The sequence below is a fragment of the Nicotiana tomentosiformis genome, chromosome 2, assembly GCF_000390325.3.
Source record: "Nicotiana tomentosiformis chromosome 2, ASM39032v3, whole genome shotgun sequence".
Classification (NCBI taxonomy): Eukaryota; Viridiplantae; Streptophyta; class Magnoliopsida; order Solanales; family Solanaceae; genus Nicotiana; species Nicotiana tomentosiformis.
This window is the reverse complement of record NC_090813.1, coordinates 147,434,173-147,454,170: the sequence shown is the minus strand read 5'-3', so window position 1 is coordinate 147,454,170 and position 19,998 is coordinate 147,434,173. Positions and strand designations below refer to the sequence as shown.

Sequence of the window (19,998 nt, the reverse complement as noted above, 5' to 3'; positions counted from 1 at the left end):
ATTTTCAATGGTTGGGCAACTAACGTGTTGACCGGAATCAGAGTGGAAAAACACTCTTATTTTTTGGATAAGATATGCTCAATCTTTTACTTTTGTCTAGTTTCTCCAAAAAAAAAAAAAAAGAAATAAAAAGAAAACAAAAAAACACAACCTTTCAATGTTTCTCTTTGCAATATATCTTAGGGGTCGTTTGGTCGGGAACAAGTTATCTCAAGATTATAATACGTGGATTAATTAGTGAGGGGACTATTTAGTGGATATATTTTTATTGGTATTTGTTTTGTTCATTAGACTAAAAATGAAATATATGAGGTATAGTATAAAACATGTGTTTGGTGTATACTAGATAAGTTGGATAAACTCTATTTTTAATTTTAATCTTGGATTTTTAAAGGACCTTGGGGAAAGAGCCTCGGAGAAAGGCATATTTGCTATTGTAGTATGGATTAATAATCTGTTATGTACCGACGTGATAAGGAGGGTACAATAGTCAATTGTATAGGAATAGTAAGGGCAGTTCAGTCACTACACAGAGAAGTTAGTTATACGGTTAAGAGTTGTTAGAAAAGTTGTTAGTCGGTCAAAAAGGATAAAGGATAGTTAGTAGCTGAGGTTAGAGAAAGATATAAGGTAAATAAATTGTAAAGAGTGGGAACCAATTTTACTGATAATAAACTCTTCTCTATTCACAACCTTTCTCCGTTGTCCATAGTTGTAGCATCGTTCAGGGACTATTCTCCTCAAATTAGTTCCATAGAGCTATAGTTGTATGCTCGATTGATTTAGAACATAACATTTTGGTATCAGAGCCCACCGTACCTTGGCCGGGAACCATGCTGGAAACGACAAGAAATGGTGAACTCTGTCGGGAGGTGGACGAAATCAGAGAACAAATTCGGATTTTAGGTGAACGACATGATGACGTGATTACAGAGATTCGATAACGCATGATAGTTGTTACCACTAAAAATCAAGCCCCAATTCCACCAGTTGCGACTCAACCGCATGATAAATACTCTAGATTGGAATTTTCATTGTTTAATGGGGACAACCTAGAGAGATGGGTCTATCGGTGTGAGCAGTATTTTGATTATGAGGGAACATCGTAGGAAAAGAAGGTTAAAATTGCCGCAATCAATTTAGAGGGTTGAGCTTTGCAATGGCATCGTGCGATGATGAAAGATTGAGTGGGAAGGGGATTTCCCAATTGGGGTGATTATCTTAGAAATTTATACCATCGATTTGGGTATACGTTACATGAAGACCCCATGGCTAAACTAATTAGCTTGAAACAAATAGGGGGTGTTCAAGAGTTTCTAGATTAGTTTGATGGGTTGTTAAATCAGATGAAATTGTCCGAAGAACGTTAGTTGTTTCTTGAAAGGGTTGAAGCCAGAAATTGAAGTGCATGTGAGAATGTTGGCCCAAGAACTCTAATGAAGGCTTATAGTTTGGCTAAACTGGCTGAATACTCTTTGAAGTTACAAAGAAGTCAAAATTAGTCGTTTACGAGGAGTTCCAAGCCACTACTTTCCAGTCCAAATTCTTCCCGGATTTCACATTCAAGGAACTATTCTCAGACTCAAATTCCTGAGAGTAGCAAGGAATAGAAAATAGACCTTCAGTGAGGTCTTCAAGAAGACTTACAAAAATTGAAATAGATGAAAAATAGGCCAAGAGGTTGTGCTACTGGTGTGATGATAAATACACCCCTAGCCATAATTGTTAAAAGAAGAAACAACTATACATTTTAGAAGTAGAGGCAGAGGTGGAAGAATGGAAGGTGGATGATGGTTTGGAGGTAGAGGAAAATGTTGATGAATCTGCATTGAGTCCTCAAATTTCAGTTCATGCCTTAAATGACACAGCTGACTATAGAACTATGAGAGTCAAGGGGGGAGTCAAAGAAAAGATGGTACATGTCTTGATTTATTCCGGATCAAGCCATAACTTCATGAACATCAATATTGTCAGGAAGTTGGGGTGTAAACTGGACACAATTCAAACATTCTTTGTCTCTATTGCCAATAGCATTAAAGTGCACAACTCTTACACGAGCAAAGAGGTCACATGGAAAACGCAACGCGTAAAATTCAAGGTGGATATGTTGGTAATGCCCTTAGGTGGTGCTGATGTAGTATTGGGAATTCAGTAGTTGGTAACTTTGGGGGACATAAGGTGGAACTTTAAGAAATTAAAGATGGAGTTCCAAATTGGAGGGAAGAAAATTTCATTAAGGAGCAGTCAACCTGGGGAACAAGGGTGATTGACAATTAGAAAATTGATAAATTACTGCATAGGTGTGTTGATTTGAGTATGATGTTAGTTGCTAATGTGTAGCCTATGACCACAAATATTGCCTACTTGCAATTCCAGTAAGTAGAAGCCCCTGATGATTTGCAGAATACGCTAAACTAGTACTCATTCTTATTTGAGATCCCGCCAGCCTACGCCCTCATAGAGCACAAGACCACAAGATCATTTTGAAGGAAGAAGTATCACCAGTGAATGCCCGACCTTACAGATATCTAGCAAGTCAGAAAAATGAGATTGAAAAAATTAGCCAAGAAATGCTGGATGCAGGGGTTGTGAGACCCAGTGTAAGTCCCTACTCTTCTCCTATTGTTATGGTAAAAAAGAAAGATGAGACTTGGTGATTATGCATTGACTATAGGCAGCTAAACAGTCACATAATCAAAGATCATTAAAGAATTGCTAGATGAATAGGGGTGTTTCTAAATACTTTTCCAAGTTGGATCTAGATCTGGTTACCACCAAATTAGAATGGATGAAAGGGACATTGAGATCTCATAATGGTCACTACGAGTTTGTGGTCATGCCTTTTGGGCTTACAAATGCACCTTCTACCTTTCAAAGCTTAATGAACAAAGTCTTTCAGCCTTACCTGAGTAAGTTTATTTTTTTATGACATTTTGGTGTATAGTTCTTCATGGTCAGATCACTTGTTGCACTTAAAAAAAAAAGCTTTTGAAGTTCCGAAGAACAATTGCTTGGTTTCTAAGATGATTGAAGTAGAATACTTAGGACATATAATCAATCAAAAAGGAGTAGTAGCTGACCCTGGTAAAATCAAGACTATAGTGGACTGGCCTGTACCCAGAACAGTGAAAGAACCAAGGGGATTTCTTAGTTTAACTGGGTATTATAGGAGATTTGTGCGAGGATATGGAATAATAGCCAAACCATTAACAGAATTATTCAAGAAGGATAGGTTTATATGATTTGAAATGGCTACAACAACCTTTGAGAAGCTGAAGGGAGCAATAACTACAACTCCTGTCTTAGCTCTTCCTGACTTGGTTGTGGAGTTTGTGATTGAAACTGATGCTTGTGGCATTGGCTTGGGGTAGTCTCGATACAAAAGGGACACCCTCTGACCTATATGAGTAAGGCCTTAAGAATAAAACACCAGCAGTTATCTGTGTATCAAAAAGAAATGATAGACATTGTAGTAGTTATGCAGAAATGGAGATCATATCTGATTGGGAAACACTTTACTATCAAGACTAATCATCAAAGTTTGATGTATCTTATGGAGCAAAGAATTTCCAATCCTAGTCAGCAGAAATGGTTAGCCAAGTTAATGGGGTATGACTGCACCATTACATACAAGAAAGGCCAGGATAATTTAGTAGCAAATGCTTTGTCTAGAATACCTACAACACAAGTACAACTACACACTATATCCCATATCTCTTCTGACTTTGTTGAGATGATCAGAACTTCCTATGTTGCTGATGATCATTTGCAACAAATCTTACAACAGTTACAGTAGAATCCCATGATGAATCCCCTATATTTGTTGAATGATGAGGTGCTTTACAAGAAGGGAAGAATAGTAGTAGGTGCAGATAAAGAATCAGAAAGGAGATACTACAACAGGTGATGGAGCAGTAGGGGGCCATTTTGGTATAGCTGCAACCTTGCAAAAGGCCAGCCAAGTGTACTATTGGAGAAAGTTGAAGGTAGATGTGTATGAACATGTTAAAAGGCGTGAAGTATACCAGAAGTGCAAAGGAGAGCATGCAAAGAGTCCCGGACTGTTTCAACCTCTGCCAATCCCTAAGAAGGTATGTCAAGATATCACTATTGATTTTATAGAGGGGTTACCCAAATCCCAAGGCATATCAGTGGTTATGGTAGTGGTGGAAAGGCTGAGCAAATATGCCCACTTCAATTATTTGAAACACCCCTATACTGAAGCTTCAGTAGCACATGCATTATTAGAGAACATATACAAACTGCATGGTCTGCCTCAAACCATCGTGATTAATAGGGATCAGGGGCGGCCCGTCCATAAAGCGGGTAAAGCAATTGCTTTAGGCCCCACATTTATGGGGGCCCCATTTTTTGGTTATATCTATATTATATATATAAATAAATAAAAATTATAAAATAAAACGGGAAGTTTGAACACAAATTTGAGATAGTGGACCACAAGTCCACAACTTTCTCAAACAAAACTTTGTTGAGCATAGTGAAGACAAGTAGACAACGTGTGCACTCTGCACTAATAACTATGTCACTATATTATATTTTATACTTTGTTCTTACTCACAAAACTTTGTTGAGCAACGTGTGCACTAATAGCTATGCCACTATATTATATTTTATACTTTGTTCTTACTCCATTCTTCAACATTTCAACTTCAATAGCCAACATTATCGTGGAGCTGCTGAAGTGAGGACAACGTGACTAACTGACTTTGTCGACCAAAGTGAAGAACACTATGCCACTATATTATATTTTTATACTTTGTTCTTCAATTAATCACACTCCATTCTTCAATAGCCAAAGATCAAAGTTTTATTGTGGATCTTCAGATTTCAGAGTTCAGTGTATTGATTCAAGAAATAGTGGAGTATTTTTGTTTGTTCTATTTTCATGATTCAAGTCTTACAACAAGCATACTCAAACAGAAAATTTAATTTCATATCATGCTATCCGTTTTTGAACCAGGTTCTATTATTCTATCTTTTTATTATTTTCTCATCTAAAATTTAATATTTTGCTATTTATTCTATCTTTTTATTATTTTCTCATTTAAAATTTAATATTTTGCTATTTAGTGCATTTTTAGATTATTTATTACTTATTAGAAGATAAGTATGTCAAATAGAAAGTGTGAATCTGGTTATGAAAAACTCAAGAAAAGAAAAAAAATTCAAAATCTAATACAATCTCAAAAAGGTGCTCTTGACAAATTTTTATTGAATAATAAAAATCTTGAATCAGAAAATTTGGGAGATTGTTCTCTAGATGAGCAAGTTAGTAATTCAGTTGAGTTAGATAATTCAAAAATTAATAATATTCAAGTAGAAAAAGAACAAGTAAGTGACAAGTCATAAATAGATCCTCAAAATAATACATTGATGCTTATGAATGAAATAAATAATTCAACTCATATAAATATATATGATCCTAGTCAATGGACAAATGTAGATACAAAGTTGAGAGATCTATTAGTAGAAAAGGGGCCGATTAGAATAACTGACACAAATTTTCCGAATGATACATTTTCAAGACATTTTTCTACTACACATTATATTCAAAAATTGGTGAATGGTGAAAGACATGATAGAAGATGGTTAGTTTATTCTAAAGACTTAGATAAAGTATTTTATTTTTGTTGTAAGTTGTTTAGTTTGAGTTCCGGAACTTATAGTAGTAAACTAGCTAGTGAAGGTAGTAATGATTGGAGAAATATTAGTACTAAGCTCAAAACTCATGAAACAACAAATGAACATATTATTAACATGGCTGCATGGATTGATTTAGAAATAAGACTGCAAAAAGATAAAACAATCGATAAAGAAGTTCAAGAACAAATCAATAGAGATAGAGAGTATTGAAAAAATATATTGTCAAGAATTATTGCCGTGATCAAAACTCTTGGCAAAAATAATTTAGCATTTAGAGAAAAAAATAAAAAGATATATCAAGAGAATAATGGAAATTTTTTAAGTTTAATTGAAATGATTGCAGAATTTGACTCTGTCATGCAAGAACATATTCGACGAATTAAGCATGATGAAATTCATAGTCATTACCTTGGGCATAAAATACAAAATGAATTGATAAACTTATTGACAAGTAAAATTAAGAATAAAATTATAGAAAAAATTATAGAAGCAAAATATTTCTCTATCATACTTGATTGCACTCCAGATACAAGTCATCAAGAACAAATGCCTTTTATACTGCGGAGTGTGGATATTTCGGCAACTCCAATAAAAATTAATGAATATTTTTTAGAATTTTTAAAAATAGATGATACAAGCGGAAAAGGTCTTTTTGAAGTTATTATAGATGAAATAAAAAATATTGGACTTGATATTGATAATTTAAGAAGGCAAGGATATGATAATGGGTCAAATATGAAGGGAAAATATCAAGGAGTGCAAAAAAGACTTCTTGATGTAAATCCTAGATCATTTTATACACCATGTGGTTGTCATAATCTAAATTTGTTACTCTGTGATATGGCTAATTCTTGTACAAAAGCTATATCATTTTTTGGAGTGGTACAACGTATATATTCACTATTTTCATCTTCTACTAAGCGATGGAAATTATTAAAGGATAGTGTACCTAGTCTAACTCTTAAATCATTGTCACAAACTCGTTGGGAAAGTCGTATTGAAAGTATTAAAGCAATAAGATTTCAAACTCCACAAATAAGAGATGCTTTATTGAAATTAGTAGAAATTAGTGATGATCCAAAAACTAAAAGTGAAGCTAATTCCTTAGTAACATATGAACTCGAAAATTTTGAATTTTTATTGGGTATGACTATTTGGTATGATATATTATTTGTTGTTAATTCAGTTAGCAAAAGTATGCAGTCAAAAGACATGCATATTGATGTTGCCATAGATCAATTAAAAGGTTTGATTTCTTTTTTTAACAAATATAGAGAAGAAAAATTTGTAACTGCGATGATTTCTGCCAAAGAAATTGCATTTGAAATGAATATCGAATCCGAATTTCGTAAGAAACGTGTGATATCTAGGAAGAAAAAATTTGATGAGAATGTTGATAATGAAATCTCAAAATCTCTTGAAGAGTCCTTTAGAGTTGATTACTTTTTATACATTGTAGACAAGGCTATTGTTTCACTTCAAAATAGATTTGAACAATTTGAAGCATATGAAAATATTTTTGGTTTTCTATTTAGTGGTAAAAAACTAAGATCACTAAATGATGGAAATTTAAAAACACGTTGTCTTAATCTTGAATTTTTCTTAAAGCATAATAATCAATCCGATATTGATAGTTTAGATTTATTTTCTGAGTTGAAAGTATTTTTAGAAATAGTACAAGTAGAAGATAATAGTTTAATCGATACACTCAATCAAATAAAGAGATTTGATTCTTTTTCAAATGCCTATATTGCTTATAGAATAATGTTAACAATTTCAGTTACCGTTGCTTCAGCGGAAAGAAGTTTTTCAAAATTAAAATTGATAAAATCTTACCTAAGATCAACAATGTCTCAAGAGAGATTAAATGGGTTAGCTATATTGTCAATTGAGAAAGATTTATTAGGAGAAATTAATTATAAGAAAATTATTAGTAACTTTGCATCTAAAAAAGCTAGAAAAATTGACTTCAAATAATAATAAAAAAATTAAAACATTAAGGCCCCTCGTTAAAATTTGGCTTTAGGCCCCAAAATACGTCGGGCCGCCCCGGATAGGGATGTGGTGTTTATGACAAAACTTTGGCAGTCCTTGTTTGATGTTCAAGGTGTCCAGTTGCACCATTCAGCTGCCTATCACCAGCAATTCGGTGGCCAGACTGAAGCTGTAAACAAATGCTTGGAAGGGTATCTCAGATGTATATGCAGTGACAGGCCTAGAGACTGGATTTATTGGATTTCTTTGGCGGGGTGGTGGTATAATACTACCTACCATTCTTCCACCAAGTTAACTCCCTTTGAAATTCTGCATGGTCAGAAACCCCAGTTCAAATACCTTATGTTCCTTATAGCTCCATGGTGGATGAAGTTTACATGAGTTTACAAGCTAGAGAGAGCACTATTAGGCTCCTGAAGCATCACCTAGCAGTAGCGCAGTCCAGAATGAAAACACAAGCGGACAAGAAGAGGTCTTTCAGGGAGTTTGCAGTTGGTGATATGGTGTATGAAGGTTACAACCTTATAGACAAATATCAATGAAGGGACATTCTTACCACAAACTCAACCTCAAGTACTTTGGGCCATTCCCAATTCTCAAAAGAGTTGATTATGTTGCCTATCAATTACAGCTACCTCCCTCTACTAAAATTCACTTTACTTTCTATGTTTCTCAGCTCAAAAAACACATTAGTAATGCACCAGCAGTGTCAGACTAGCAGTTGCTTTATCTTCTTATGGCCAAGTTATCTTGGAACCAGAGCAAATTTTGGAGACTAGGAAAATCATGAAGCATAGCAGGCAGATGTTGTTAGTCAAATGGTTTAATTGTCCCAAAGAGGATAGCACTTGGTTGGATGCTCATTCTTTTAAGTAGCAATTTCCTTCTTTTGTCCTCGAGGACAAAGACTTTTAAGTAGGGGGGACTTTTTTGTGTACCAACGTAATAAGGAGGGTACAATAGCCAATTGTATAGGAATAATAAGGGCAGTTCAGTCACTACAGAGAAGTTAGTTATACGGTTAAGAGCTGTTAGAAAAGTTGTTAGTCGGTTAATAAGGGGAAAGGATAGTTAGTAGTTGAGGTTGGGGGAAGATATAAAGTGAATCAACTGTAAAGAGTGGGAAACAATTTTACTGATAATAAACTCTTCTCTCTCTTCTCTATTCACAACCTTTCTCTATTTTCCATAGTTGTAGCATCGTTCAGGGACTATTCTCCTCAAATTAACTAGTTCTTTAGAGCTATAGTAGTGTGCTCGATTGATTTAGCACACAACATAATCTCATGATTATTTTTTCACCCTCAATGTGAGATAGTATTATACTGCAGTTGTGAGATAAATTAATCCCGAGATTACTAATTTTGAATCAGAAAATTTTTAAACAAATGCGTGATAAATTAATCTCATATCTAATTTTGCGATATTATTCCAAACCCTTAACTTATTTTTGTTATCGAGTTCCTAATTAAGTACATAAATATTAATGGATTTTTCTAATATAAAATACATGTCTAAGTAAAAGCTACTGGTTAGTCTGAAATCAATAACTAATACCATAGCTTTGTCCCTGGCTACAACACACAAATCCTTTCAAAAGAATGCTATTGTTTTAGTGATAGTATTCTACACCCTAAAATGTTGTGCATTTTGGGGCTATTTGTAAATATATTATTCAAGTCTTTTCTCTACTTCTTGAACTAAAAAAAATAGAAATAAAAATTGGTACCAAAGAAACTAAAACGAAAAGTAGAAAGGTAAAGTTTTAACTAGTTGACAGTGTAGATGAAGATCTTAGTATATGATATTGTAGCACAAACTTAGTCGACAAAAGTATATCTTTTAATGTGTTTAAGTTATATCCACAAACTTTGCTATGTTTCATTTAACATAATAATTATCTTAAAAATACTCTCTACTAGATTGTTCTATATCTTGCCTAAATTCATAAGTCCCAAGCAGAGGGACATTATGAAAAGGGGTGTTAATCTTCACATTAGACATCACTCATATGATAGAGTGTGATGGTTTTTTCTATATAAGTTACGATATATTGAGTTTTTGTGAAACTTGAATAGACATGATATATAGAATGTTTTCTATCTAGACAGAAATGGCTGTTTTGAACCTCTTAAGTAAGAACTTCTGTCCTAACTTTTGATCTCGTCAACCATATTAAATTTACTAGTTACTTCATAATCCAAAAGGGCTATGTTAAATTAATCGTCTTAGTATTCTTAATTGTAAAGATCACTTTTCTATTGAAAATCCATTAGCTCAAGGAATTTCACCACTTCCTCAGCCTAGAATTTACTTAAACAATTTAATCCAAATCTAGAATATATAGCAAACACTACATGAAAAGCTCATTAAGAGATGAGTGTTAATATTTTTGTTTACCAGTCTTGCACGTGTCTTGCCATCGAAATTTCAAATGAAAGCTATAGTCCACAAGTCCCTTTCACCTTTGATTTTTCATATTAATGTTACTAGTCATTAAGTGAACATATTCTTTACTCTAATTTCTAAGGATAAGTAAACGTAATTTTGCTACTTACATTCTTTCGAAAAATCCTAATTGTGGTATCAGAGCCTCTATTAATCTTGATGGATTTATAAGTTCACTGAAAAAGAACCATTTCAACCACTTTAAACCATTATACTCATGTTGATTTATAAGTCATACCCATGTTAACCCTTATCAACTTTTAATTTTATTTTGCAATCATGAGAAGCAATAGTCTATCTTTGAATGCCCCATAAACTTTCAACGGTAAAAACTATCAAATTTGATATGTGAAAATGAAACCTATTATTTATGAAATGTTATAATGAAAGAAAGATCCTTGCAACCATTCCTTGCAAATCCTATTATTGCTCAAATGAAAGCTTACATAGACGCACTTTCAAACAAGATAAAATTGTTGAGACTGTTATTTATGCACAAAACCAAAAGGAAAAAGTAAAAGAAAAGAAAAGAAAAAGTCTTGCTGCGGAAGGATGCAAGTTCATAAACACTCAAAAGAATCCACAAGCACAAATCGCCAAATCAGAAATTGAGGAGGAGCAGCTCTTTTGGATTGCACCAACCGAAGAAAGGAAGAGTGTTGGATGTTGCATCTATTACTACTATAGTTTTTTTTAGGATGATTAGTTGTTAAGTTGTAGGAGGAGTTTAATATTTGATCTATTGGAATATTCGATCTATTAGTTTTAGTAAGAGTAATACTTTAGTAGTAGGAGGAGTCTGCTACTTTATTTATATGCCTATTTAAAGCCTTATGATTAATAACATTTTATAAATTTTCAACCTTCTTATTACTTGCTTATTTTCAACAAAATCCTTAGAGGATATATCGTGGGTTAGTCATCCATTCAGCTCTTCTCTAATCAGTAAAAGTGTTATCAATGTTTTTCCATACCTCCTTTAATGGCTTTAGGCTCAATTTACTAACAACAATAATATATTCAGTGTATTCTCACAAGTGGGGTTTGAAGAGGGTAATATGTACGCAGATCTTACTCCTACCTTGTGAAGGTAGAGATGCATACTCAATTTACAAATGTTGTTGGAATACTATTAAAGAAAGACTTAGAGGTTAAAACAACGATGTTAATTAGATTCTAAAAGTGGCTATTTGTCTAAATCACATAAAAGCATGTGACTGCTGCTTTATTTAGTTGTGATCAGAGGCGGAGTTAGTATTTGAAACTTATGAGTTCGAGATTTTAGGCTTTTATATTAATAGATTCTAAATTAATATTTCATATATATTAAATAAATTTCTTTAGACAAATACAAAATTTGGATGAAAGTTACTGAGTTTGGCCGAATCCATAACCTAAACTCTCACTCCGGCCCTGTTATGGCTATTTTTCAATTACTATACAATTGTTGATAAAATTTTAAAAGTGGCTAGTTGTCAAAATCATCCCTTCTTTTTCCTCTTTTTTCTTCTTTTGCACAAATAAGTTGTAGACGTAATTAGTATTCCATACGTTGCAATGACTCTGGGTTATCACACAAATGATAAGGGCTGTCCATGCCATGTTGCAGTTTTCCAGGAAAAAATAATGCAGCAGCACTGTTCTGCTGTCACTTTCCTCCTCCCAAGTCCCACGATAAATAAAGAGAGACAGACTTGTGCTCCCTCACAACCACTCAAAAATATACTTAGTACAAATTGACCGACTTTAATTTCACTAGTACCAAAATTGACATTCTAAAGTCTTAACCATGACTTTGATATCATTACATGGTCAATTTATAAATGCAATGCCAGAACTGAGGGAAGAACAGGACAACCAGGTTGACGTTTTCATAAGGGCTAAAGAGACATGTTTACTGTAGGGTCACAAATGCCCTCTTCCATAAGTTGGAGTACACAATTTTGACTTGGTTTTACTTTGACATTTTCTTCCTCTGTCTTATTTGTTCGTAATTTTGCCTCTTCAAGAATTATCTTGACAATTATTTACTCCTTGATTCATCAAATATATGTCAAGAAAATGGCAAAACTTGCATGAATTCAGAATTCTCAAAGCAAAAGGAAAAACAACACTATAGGAGAAGGAACTGTTATTGAGCTCCCAACAAACTAAAAGTAGAGAGGCTGAAAGATTTCATCTTATCCATCACCTTAAACTATGAACAAATGCAAGAACTTGTCTCTTAATTAACAATCTATTTTAGCACATCAAATTAAAGTCTTTCTTTCTTAATTTACCACATTACTGTTTATTTCCGTTAGCACTAAGAAACTCCTATCCTCCTTGTTTTCCAGCCTCCACGTCCCTCTTAGAGATATTAGTGTTTATTTCAGTTCAGACTCCTTCCCCCGATTTCCTCGAAATGAAAGAGAGACAGACCAGTCAAAAATATCCCGTCAGTGGCGCTTTCACTAATACAACATGTAGTACACAACTGACACTATTAACCAGAAAACACTCCAGAGACTAACAACATTATTAGTCTAATGAATTTGATATTTTTAAATAGACAATCTAGGATGGCAATGGGGGCGGTACGGTGCCGGTTCTGTTTTAACCCACAAAATTTCATGTGCACCCATATCCACCTGCCCCGCACCTGCACCCGCGGTCACCCGCCCCACAAAAGTTATTTTTTTAATTACTTTAAATTTTCTGCACAAACTGTTTAAGCTAGTTAATATCATTAAACTAATTCATTTTTCCTTTTTCTTAGGTATTTCCTCCTTTCACTTTTACTTGTTCATTATTGACTTTGCACACTCTTAAAAAATAATAAATTAAGTGCATAATTTACCATGATACCCATATTAATTGATGTATAGTCTTAATGGATTTGGAAAATAATTTGGCATTAGTAATTAATGCTAAGGTAAAATAGGAAAAATAAATTATTTTTTTTCTTGATATGCGAAAAGTGACAAGTAAAAATAAAAATTTATTTTTAGAATACTTGACAACTAAAAGTGAACGGAGGGAGTATCTATTATCAATATGAATGTTTCTTTTGGGATTTCAAATCTGGGAATTTAACCTAAGACTAGAGGCATTTCGGTTGCTTCAATCATATGTCTTGCTGAAGAATATACTTTTGAGCTATTAGGACTTTAACAGAGATAGAAAAAAATTGACAATAATTAATCTAGATGAATTACATAGACGAAACAAATCAAAAGAACTTCTTTTAGAAGAAATTGTTGGCACTTCCTTGTTCAACTATCAAAGCATACTTGTCATTTCATCTGCTTAGTTAACTACTTTTTTCTCTCTCGGGGGTAGGGGGTGTGTTCGAGGGGATGGCGTTGATTTTAAAATGGCCAGCAAAAAGATTTTTCACCAATACAACAATAGGATTTGTGTTGAATAGATTCATCTCTTTCTTAATTTTGTGTCGGGATTTGAACTTGCCCCCGCCCGAAACCCGCAACATGCACATGTTCAAAGCCGCACCACCCTGCATTCACACTGTATCATTGCCATCCCTATAGACTAAGATCAATGTTGTGACATCTCCATTCTTGTTTTAGAAAAAAGCAAAACCATCTCGCCAATATAGTGTCATGGATTTCGAAACTTATACAAGTAAACTCTAGGACGAGGTCCGGATTCTTACCGGACAGAACTTTAGGACATATATCCAGCTGACTAGTACAGTAGTTTTCGTCTCATATGTTGTGTGAACCAAGCTGACTCCGTAAGAGCCTATGGACTAGAAGAGATGAATGAGATTGGGTCAATTGGGATTATTGGGTCAAGTAAATTATTAGAGAGTTTTATTTGGGATCCATACCCAATTAGCAAGTGGTTAAAAAGGACTAAGAGTTAAAAAGAAGGAAGGATGCGAATTATGTTACACCTTCGACTCAAGTCTCTGTTTCTCACCTATCTTCTAAGTATGTATCTCATCCCCTATTCTGTCTAGTTCTCATCTCTTTCTGATTACCTATCCTATTTCTTCTTAGCTTTCTGTTGCAATTTTCTTACAATCGTTAAATGCTTTGTAAGAATTTTCTATGTGTAGTTTGTTTCAGATGCTCATATATTTTGAAGACTAATGTGTAAATTGTTACATCTAAGTTTCAATGACAACAATAGTGCAAATCTAATCGTCAAGGAAAGTTCAAAGACAAGGATATCAGAATGGAAACGAGATCAAAGGCAACATGAACAATGCTAAATCAAAGGAAGTCAAAGCCGTAAAAAAGGAAACAAAATAAGTCCAAACGTTTTAGTCTCAATCAAAGGATATCTAGGCTGTCTCAACAAGGAAACATATCAAGTGCAGCTGCTAGAGAATATCAGGCCATACTTCAAGGACTAAATTAGAATCAGAATATTGATCAACCAAATCGAAGCCACAAATCACTCCCCGAAATTTGGATATGAAAGGGAAAGGATGTAAACGAATGCAACCCATCTTACGTGCAGGATTCAGAGGCACCCCTTGGGTCAAATCTCTTAGAGGATTCTGTGCCTCAATCAAAGATCAATCTGCAACGACTATTCAAACTCTCCTATAAGAAGACAGGCAATCTCAAGAAGAAGATTCACGCAACTACACAAACTGTTCTCTAAGCCTTTCTAGTTCTTAGTACAAACACTGTATTCTTGAGTCTACAACTGTCACAAAAGATAGAAAGAGTTAGAACACAAAAAGAGAGTTGTGTCAACATTATTGCTGAATATCGTTGATGGTGAACGTACTAAAACCATCACTATTGTAATCCAAAGATCTAAGAGAACCCTTGTGACCCAAGGGAACTGGACGTAGGTAACCAGTATCAAAACTGTTGTGCCTTTTTTAACCTTTCCGTTTGTTTATTTCATTCCTACTGAAATTGTTCACTATACAAAACCTAGTCGACTAAACTCACACTTAGTCAACCAAGATTTTAATTGGCTACAATTCATCCCCCTCCTCCCCCTTGTACTTTCATAAATAACCAAGCTATTCAACAATTGGAAAGATGGTTTGCAAGTTTGATGCAAACCAAACAAATACAAAGTGATTAACTGAGTTGCAATCATAAACAGTCCACACCATTTCCCACCACCCCTACTTCTCCTTTAATTTTTTCCCCTTTTAGAACTAGGTAAAGAAAGGAAAACTTCACAGGAAACTCTCCATAGTTATCTGGTGTAGCTTGGTAGTGCCATCAAATTTAACAGTGCGCAGAAGAAGCGGAGACGATGAAAAAGAAGCGGGTGTCTGTTACTTTTTAATTGTGACTATTTTTTCAGTTAGTGTACAAATGTGGGTTATATTCTACATTAGCAGCCTTAAAAGTGGCTATTTGTCAAAATCATCCCATCTTTTTCCTCTTTTATCTTCTTTTGCACAATAAGTTGTACACGTATTAGTTTGCTATACGTTGTAATGACTACTAGGTTGTTGCACAAATGATATGGGTCGTTCAATGCCATATTGTAGCTTACTAGTCCTCAACAATCAGCAGCCCCACGCAGTACAAATTGACTGACTTTCACTAATACAACTTGTAATACACATAATTAGGGGTGGCAAATGGGCGGGTCGTGCCGGATATTCGCGGGTTAAAAACGGATAATTCAAAAAATGGATAAATTATTCGATCCGATCCGTATTTGAGACGGATAAAAAAGGAGTTATTCGGCGGATAATATGGATATCCATATTATCCATGGCTTCTTGAATATGATCACTTGAGGGGGAATTCCTAGTCTCCCAAACTTGAGAAACCCTAATTTGAGGCTTTATAAATGTAAAAGTTAAACACATTAGTTATCCATTGGTTAACCATTTTCTAAGTGGATAATATAGTTCTTATTCATACTCAATCCATTTTTAAAAAGTTCTATCATCCAACCCATTTTTAATGGATAATATGATTGGATAACTATTTTCTTTTACCCATTCTGCCACCTCTGCTCATAATTGACACTCTTAAGTCTTAATCATGAGTTTGAAATCATTAAATAGTCAACTTATAAATTTAATGCCGTAGAGAAAGAAAGGGCATCCGGGTTGACGTTTTGGCACATCTCATTAAGGCAAAAGAGAACTGTGCCTGTAGCGTGGCCAATGCCCACTTCCATAAATAGACAATCTAAGATTAATGATTTTCCATATCCATTCTTGTTTTAGGAAAAACAGAAACATGCATGTTATAGTTATGGGCAGAAGTTTCGATTTCCTGTTTGCTCTTGCAGTTCTCATTCTGTTTCATCACCATACTTCAGTGGCTACTGTACCCAACATTAACACTGATGAAGCAGCTCTTCTTGCCTTGAAATCTCACATTTCTTCTGATCTTAACAACTTGTTACAAAGCAACTGGTCTTCTTCCAGCCCAGTTTGTAGCTGGATTGGCATCACTTGCAGCTCTCGCCACCATCGAGTCACAGCTTTAGACATTTCTAGCATGCAACTTCATGGTACCATTCCTCCGCATCTAGGAAACCTCTCATTTCTTGTTTTCCTCGACATCAGTAACAACACTTTCCATGGGGAGTTGCCAGAAGAATTGGCTCATTTGCAGAGGTTGAAACTGATTGATGTCACAATCAATAACTTCACTGGTGGCGTCCCACCATTTTTAAGTTTGTTATCTAACATCCGATACATGTACCTTTCGAGCAACCAATTTTCGGGGAAAATTCCATCTTCCCTTTCCAATGTAACAAAACTGGAGGTGTTGACACTAAAGGAAAACTTTCTCGAAGGAGTGATCCCTCGAGAACTCCGTGATCTTCGTCATATGACTTTCATAGACCTGCAATTCAACCGGCTCACTGGCTCTATACCGCCATCAATCTATAACATTACACCAATGCAAAAGATTGGTCTCACCTACAACAATCTTACTGGTAAGCTTCCAACAACGATATGTGACCACCTTCCAAACTTGGAAAAATTTGGCATCTCGTACAACTATCTAGATGGCACTATTCCACCAAACTTAGAAAAATGCAGAAAGCTTCAGATGTTGTCATTGTCTGGCAATGATTTCATTGGAACTGTGCCAAAAGAGATAGCCAACTTAACAGCTCTTATGGAATTATATCTTGGAGATATGCATTTGGAAGGTAATTAATATGATATTTCCTTATAATAAATCTTAAACATAATGTTCTCCTTTTCTCCCTGGTACTCATATATTTCCCTCGATCACTTGATAGGAGAGATACCAGTGGAGCTAGGTAATCTTAAGAAACTACAGTTGCTGGGATTATTCGGGAATGAGTTTATTGGTTCCATCCCTACAAGCATTTTCAACATGTCAGCAATTCAGTACCTATCATTTGACGGAAACAGGCTTTTAGGTACTCTACCTTCAGATTTAGGCCATAGAATGCCCAGCCTTGTAGAATTCAATTGTGCATTGAATAATCTGAGTGGTTTTATTCCTGCTTCTATCTCAAATTCTTCAAGACTCAGAAAACTTGATCTCAGTGCCAACAGTTTCACAGGTCCAATTCTTAAATCACTTGGTAACTTAGAACATCTTGAGTTTTTGAACTTGCAGTATAATAATTTTTATAGTGATTCAACATTGAGCTTCTTGACATCGTTGACAAACTGTAGAAAACTAAGAGTAATAGGTTTATCTGAGAATCCCCTGCATGGGTTTTTTCCTACATCTGTTGGAAATTTCTCTGACTCTCTGCACATTTTTGAAAGCTATGCTTGTAAACTAAAGGGAATTATTCCTGAAGAAATTGGTAATCTTACTGGAGTGACAAGGATGAATATGCTTAACAATGAGTTGACTGGACATATTCCAAAAACTATCCAACGCATGTTGAATCTTCAACAACTTTACCTACAAAGAAACAAGATAGAAGGAACCATACCAGATGTTATTTGCACTTTAAAGAATCTCGGTGCATTAGACTTGTCGGAAAACCAGCTTTCTGGTTCAGTGCCTCCATGCTTAGGGAACATTACCAGTTTGAGGAATCTTTATCTAGCTTATAACAGGCTGAATTCAACATTACCTGCAAGTTTAGGAAGCCTTCAAGATCTCGTAGAATTCAACGTTACATCCAATTTATTAAGTGGAAAAATTCCTCTGGAGGTTGGAAATATAAAGGCTGCAACACTCATTGATCTATCCAAAAATAATTTTTCTGGTGAGATCCCTAACACTCTAGTGGGTCTGGATAGATTGATCAAACTTTCTCTAGCACATAATAGATTATATGGGCCTATTCCAAATTCATTTGGAAGAATGTTGGCCTTGGAATTCTTGGACTTTTGCTATAACAATCTTACTGGTGAAATACCAAAGTCATTAGAAGCTCTTGTGTATCTCAAGTACCTGAACTTCTCATTCAATAAACTCAGTGGAGAAATTCCCACTGGTGGTCCTTTTGCAAATGCCACAAGTCAATCTTTCTTGCCCAATGATGCACTTTGCGGTGACTCTAAATTTCACGTGCCACCATGTGTCACCAAATCTCCCAAGAGGAAAAAGAAAATTTTGGTTTTGTCTGTCGTTTTGGGAGTGGGTCTAGTATTTCTTGCATTAGCCCTCTTTTATGTATTTTTGAGGTTGCGAAAGATGAAGAAGAATGCAAGTCAAGCAGATTCGTCTCTGGTGAAATTTAAAGGACATGAAAGAATTTCCTATTATGAACTTGAACAAGCAACTGAAGGATTTAATGAAAGCAACTTGCTTGGTATTGGGAGTTTCAGCATGGTCTACAAAGGGACACTTAAGGATGGTACTCTTTTGGCAGCAAAGGTATTCAAAGTGCAATTGGAGGGTGCATTCAAAAGTTTTGACACAGAATGTGAGATGCTTCGGAACCTTCGCCACAGAAATCTGGCCAAAGTCATCACCAGCTGCTCCAACCTTGATTTCAAAGCCCTAATTTTGGAATACATGCCCAATGGGACACTTGATAAATGGTTATACTCTCACAACTTATTCTTGGACTTATTACAGAGATTGAATATAATGATAGATGTGGCTGCAGCATTAGACTATCTCCACAATGGCTATTCAACACCTGTGGTGCATTGTGACTTGAAGCCAAGCAATGTCTTGCTAGATCAAGACATGATTGGCCATGTCAGTGATTTTGGCATTGCCAAATTGCTAGGTGCAGGGGAGACTTTTGTCCAAACAAGGACTATTGCAACCATTGGATACATTGCTCCAGGTAATAGAACTTTTTAAAAGTTTCTTTATATCCTTAGAATACCCAAAATAGTTTTCTCCCCTGGGAAATAGTTTGATACTCAAAGCTTTAGCATATTCCTCCATAACTAGGAAGCTTTTCTTATCATTTTTGACCATGATTGCAGAGTATGGACAAGATGGAATAGTATCCACAAGCTGCGATGTTTATAGTTTTGGCATTTTGATGATGGAGACGCTTACAAGAATGAGACCAAGTGATGAAGCATTTACTGGAGACTTGAGCATACGATGCTGGGTTAGTGATTCTTTTCCAAATGGAATTCATAAGGTGGTGGATGCTAATTTGGTACAGGCAGGGAATGAAAAAAACGACACAAAGATGCAGTGTATGTTATCTATCATGGAATTAGCCTTGAGCTGCACCTTAGTGAAACCTGATGCAAGAATTAGCATGGAAGATGCTCTCTCAGCACTTAGAAAAATTAGGCTTCAATTTGTCAGTAATCGTCACTAGGTGGAAACAAACCATCTGCTCATGTACGATTGTTGCTTGATTATATATTTCAGATGCATTAAGCTTTCAATTTTGCACAAGTACTTAAATTCTCTGAATCTTGGATTGTATGAAGCAACTCGTTTCTTAATATATATAGTTTTTATGATATATGAAAGTCTAAAATGAGATTTTATATTGAGTGAGAGAAGAGGATAAATTATGTGA

General features: G+C 35.0%; 2 protein-coding genes and 1 long non-coding RNA gene across 4 annotated transcripts in view; 2 read left to right on the top strand and 1 right to left on the bottom strand.

Annotated features, from left to right (window-relative positions):
* Nucleotides 1–621: 621 nt before the first annotated feature.
* On the top strand, nt 622–9,524 carry LOC117281137 (uncharacterized). Its single transcript, XM_070196228.1, has 2 exons — nt 622–4,091; nt 4,678–9,524. Exon 2 carries the CDS (start codon nt 5,998–6,000, stop codon nt 7,639–7,641), a length of 1,644 nt encoding a protein of 547 aa, XP_070052329.1. The 5' UTR covers nt 622–4,091; nt 4,678–5,997; the 3' UTR covers nt 7,642–9,524.
* Nucleotides 9,525–15,570: 6,046 nt separating this feature from the next.
* Nucleotides 15,571–19,914, top strand: LOC104114976 (probable LRR receptor-like serine/threonine-protein kinase At3g47570). The gene is made up of 3 exons (XM_009625541.4): nt 15,571–17,214; nt 17,308–19,296; nt 19,442–19,914. Exons 1-3 carry the CDS (start codon nt 16,245–16,247, stop codon nt 19,789–19,791), a joined length of 3,309 nt encoding a protein of 1,102 aa, XP_009623836.4. The 5' UTR covers nt 15,571–16,244; the 3' UTR covers nt 19,792–19,914.
* Nucleotides 17,990–19,998, bottom strand: part of LOC117281706 (uncharacterized) — a 46,770-nt gene continuing 44,761 nt past the window's right edge. For both annotated transcript variants that reach the window (XR_011414305.1, XR_011414306.1), the window contains exon 4: nt 17,990–18,126. This is a non-coding gene — a long non-coding RNA (uncharacterized lncRNA). The remainder of the gene's footprint in view (nt 18,127–19,998) is intronic.

What these genes read in the sequence shown, in the direction of transcription:
- LOC117281137 (XM_070196228.1), top strand. Translation starts at nt 5,998, where the DNA reads ATGATTGCAGAATTTGACTCTGTCATGCAAGAACATATTCGACGAATT.
- LOC104114976 (XM_009625541.4), top strand. Translation starts at nt 16,245, where the DNA reads ATGATTTTCCATATCCATTCTTGTTTTAGGAAAAACAGAAACATGCAT. An exon ending in TGGAGATATGCATTTGGAAG is followed by an intron (nt 17,215 to 17,307) that starts GTAATTAATATG and finishes ATCACTTGATAG; the next exon opens with GAGAGATACCAGTGGAGCTA. An exon ending in CATTGGATACATTGCTCCAG is followed by an intron (nt 19,297 to 19,441) that starts GTAATAGAACTT and finishes CCATGATTGCAG; the next exon opens with AGTATGGACAAGATGGAATA.